General features: G+C 38.9%; 1 protein-coding gene across 1 annotated transcript; it reads right to left on the bottom strand.

Moving 5' to 3' along the window:
• Window positions 1–722: 722 nt before the first annotated feature.
• LOC116159861 lies at window positions 723–2,226 on the bottom strand. The gene is made up of 2 exons (XM_031472950.1): window positions 1,920–2,226; window positions 723–1,531 (listed from the first exon to the last, which is right to left on the bottom strand). The coding sequence occupies exons 1-2, from the start codon at window positions 2,224–2,226 to the stop codon at window positions 723–725; spliced, it is 1,116 nt and encodes a 371-aa protein (XP_031328810.1).
• Window positions 2,227–3,412: the final 1,186 nt, after the last annotated feature.

A 3,412-nucleotide genomic window follows, 5' to 3' on the forward strand; every position in this document is an offset into this window, starting at 1 on the left:
TGCAGGGACGATTTTGCTTTTTTCATAATTTATGATAAAACCTAAAAATTCTAATAATTTTACAGTTTCTGTTATATTTTACACAATCCTCCTTGCTTTCTCCTAGTAATAGGATGTCGTCCAAATAAACTACTGACAAAAAACCCTTTTCTCTACAGATTGTTACTACAGGTTTTAAAATTTTCGTAAAAATCCAAGGTGCACACGTTAATCCGAAGGGTAAACAGTTATATTCGTACAGTATACCGTTGAACCAAAATCTTAAATACTTTTTATGGGCGTCGCAAATAGGAATTAAATAATAAGCGTCCTTTAAATCTATCGTACCCATAAAACAGTTTGGAGATAAAAGACGAGCAACAGTTCTGTAGTCCTCCAATTTGAAATGGGGAGACTCAACATATTTATTAAAGGCCTTTAGATTTAAAATTAATCGAAATGATTTATCCGGTTTTGGAACAATAAATATGTTGGAAATTACTGTCCGTCTTTTGGTTCCACAACAGTAATTGTACGTTTTTCTAGTAATTTTTTTATCAAGTAACTAATAATACTTATTTCTGATGTAGATCGACGAGGCTCTAAAGGTACATAATTTTGTACTGGTTTTTTAATCAAGGGTATACGAAATCCCCTGATATGAGAAATTAATTTCTCATTAATGGACAAGTTCTTCCAGCACTGCACAAAGTGTCTTAATCTCCCTCCACTCATACTAACCTCTAGCGTTTTTGACGTGGTTTTCTCTCCCCCTGCGAATGAAAGTGCTCCTTTCTGTATTGAACTACAGGAAGATGTCCCTGTCGTCGCTGTAATCTGGGGGCTCGAGAGCCGCGTCCATTCTGATGTACGCCCCTCCTTTGCATGAATGGACGGCGGGAGTTTTCCGGTTTTCCGGATGCAGCTGGACGAAAAACCTTCTTTTGAAGTTTTAATTGTTCAGCAGACTTTTCTAAGTCCTTTGCTGACTTAATATTTGTGTCCAAGTTTTCACCAAATATAAAATCGGTGATGTTTGTATTTTTAAGGGTGTCTTTAAGGTCCTTATTTAACTGTAAGGACAAAAGTTCCCTCCGCGAAAACGATTCGCAGAAATGTAGATCACTTAATAAGCGACCCACGTCACTTAGTGTCTCGATGAATCCCTTATTTACGTCCGCACCTTCCTTCAACATGGACGATAAGCCGGACGCCACCGCAGATGTTGCTGCCCCAATTTGTTTTTGCCACAGTTGTAATCGAGCATCTCGACGTAAGGCGCCTTCCGGAATAGCCGCCTTAATTTCAGGATTTAATTTCGGGGCCAAAAGAGCCTGAAGATTTTCAGGTGGCAAATGTTTATCAATGAGGGCTTTCTTCACTTCCTCCGTTAACCCATTTGTTAAAATATTTGTCCATCTCTCCGCTATTACAGGCTGAATGGGTTTTGACAATGTTTTTTCCTCAATTCGATCGTCTCCCATTATGGATAGAATCTCTGGTGTAATTACCGGTAACGCCCCATCTTGCTGTTCTAAATTCTCAAACAAATCTGTAAAGGAGGGGATTGATTCAATCACCTTGCTAACGAGTAGCGAATTAATTACAGATAAATAAAGGAAAGTGCAAAATTGACCTGCAAGGTAAATAAAAACATTGAATTTTATATTCAATGAAAAACCCGCGCAAATGCTTTTTAAGCATTTCAGCGTCAAATTACGCGCTAAAACAGCCCGGTTAGCTCAACCCGCTGTAAATATTAACGCAAAAAATGCCTCTTAGGCATTACGTGTGACAGCATCCTGTGCTGGACACAAGGTCAGCGGATACGCGACCAATTAATAGAAACTACTTCTAGTAGAATCTATTTTAGGAGCAAAACAAAGCGCTGTTCTGTTCGAAATTCGTGTAATAATTACACAAAGAGAACGTATACTTACTCCCTTGGTTTGTATTATGTTCCGATCTGTCCTCTAAAAATTGCTCTGCTTCCACTGAATTACAGCGAGAAGCGGCAGGTATGGAATCACACCTTGGCGATGGCGAAACTGTCGATCTAATTTCGTGCTCCTCCCTTGGAGAAGCATCGTAAGAAGGCGACCTGGAGCGATGTCTTTTTCGTTGTTGTTTTTCTACCTTGTCTAAACGCCGTTCGATGCGCCTTAATATTCTTCCAACGTCGTAATTGCTGGCAGTCTGCGGCGTAGAGCTTCGACTTCTGTGTCTTTTTTTCGAATGTTTCGGCATAATACGAAGAAGGAAACACACAATGTGAACTATACAGCACAAAAACGAAGACTGAGGTTCCCAGAGTGAGAGCGACGCCAACTATCAACATTCTTTAAACTTGTGACCATATAGTACATCTACGGGGGTACTACACATATTATTTACGAGACGAGGACCGTATATAATTACAGTGTAACACACATACTAAACACTTCGCTATATATCATCAGTCCTTTCTTCCAATATGTTGTATACCTACCTATCTTCCTCTACTTGGCGTTCCTTCCATTAGAACTCAACATTTTAGCACACGAAATCATCAGTAAGTACCTATATTCCGCATCTTACTTCAATACTTGAATTAATCGAAAAATAGGTGGCTGATGGGATTTGTACAAGAAAGAATCATACACATTTTGACGTTGTGGGTGTTGCGGCGACGACGATCTTTTGGACAATCCGAGGGACAATCATACCTCAGTACTGGAAGATAGAAGATACGGGAATATACGCTTATAAGACACATTCTGTTATGCAGATAAATTTCTGCATCATGCACTAGTGTAGTTTTGCTACAATCCCCAATGCTTGAATCACAACGCCTGATTATAACGGAAGTGACAACCGCTAACTGTAGGTAGTCGTCGGAGATTCTGATTGTACGGTAAGTATTTAAACCTCAAAGTCCAGGTGAACCGAAACAGGATCCCACATGGGGATAAATGTATTTTAAATGTTTGAAGAATTTTTCATAGATAACCCTCCTTTTCTCTTGCAAAAGAGCAAAGGTTCACAACTGTTACCGTGTCTTTTTCTCTATCCGTAAGGTCCACATGAATTGTGTATAATTTGATTACTGCAACTCATAAATGTTCCGTCCCAAAAAAAAAAGTTTTACTTGTTGCAGGAGCTCTTCGGAGTTTTGTTTATAATACTTACCTACTAACATTCCTCATGGTGCCGTTAAATCCCAAAAAGACACAAAAGTTTTTTTATATACAACCCCATTTTGAGTTACTTCACACCATGGATATCTCCGATTCAACATTCTTCATGTTTCACAGTGTTCATACCGAATTAGAAATTTTGTACCATTGTTGAAGCTCGTTGGTCCTTTTCAGGAATTGAAATTTATTTAGTAGTATCTCGAATTCGACTGGCTTTTGCATCGTACTCTGGGACGAATTCATAACTCCGATCAAAT

The sequence above is a fragment of the Photinus pyralis genome, unplaced genomic scaffold (assembly GCF_008802855.1).
Source record: "Photinus pyralis isolate 1611_PpyrPB1 unplaced genomic scaffold, Ppyr1.3 Ppyr1.4_LG1, whole genome shotgun sequence".
Lineage (NCBI taxonomy): Eukaryota > Metazoa > Arthropoda > Insecta > Coleoptera > Lampyridae > Photinus > Photinus pyralis.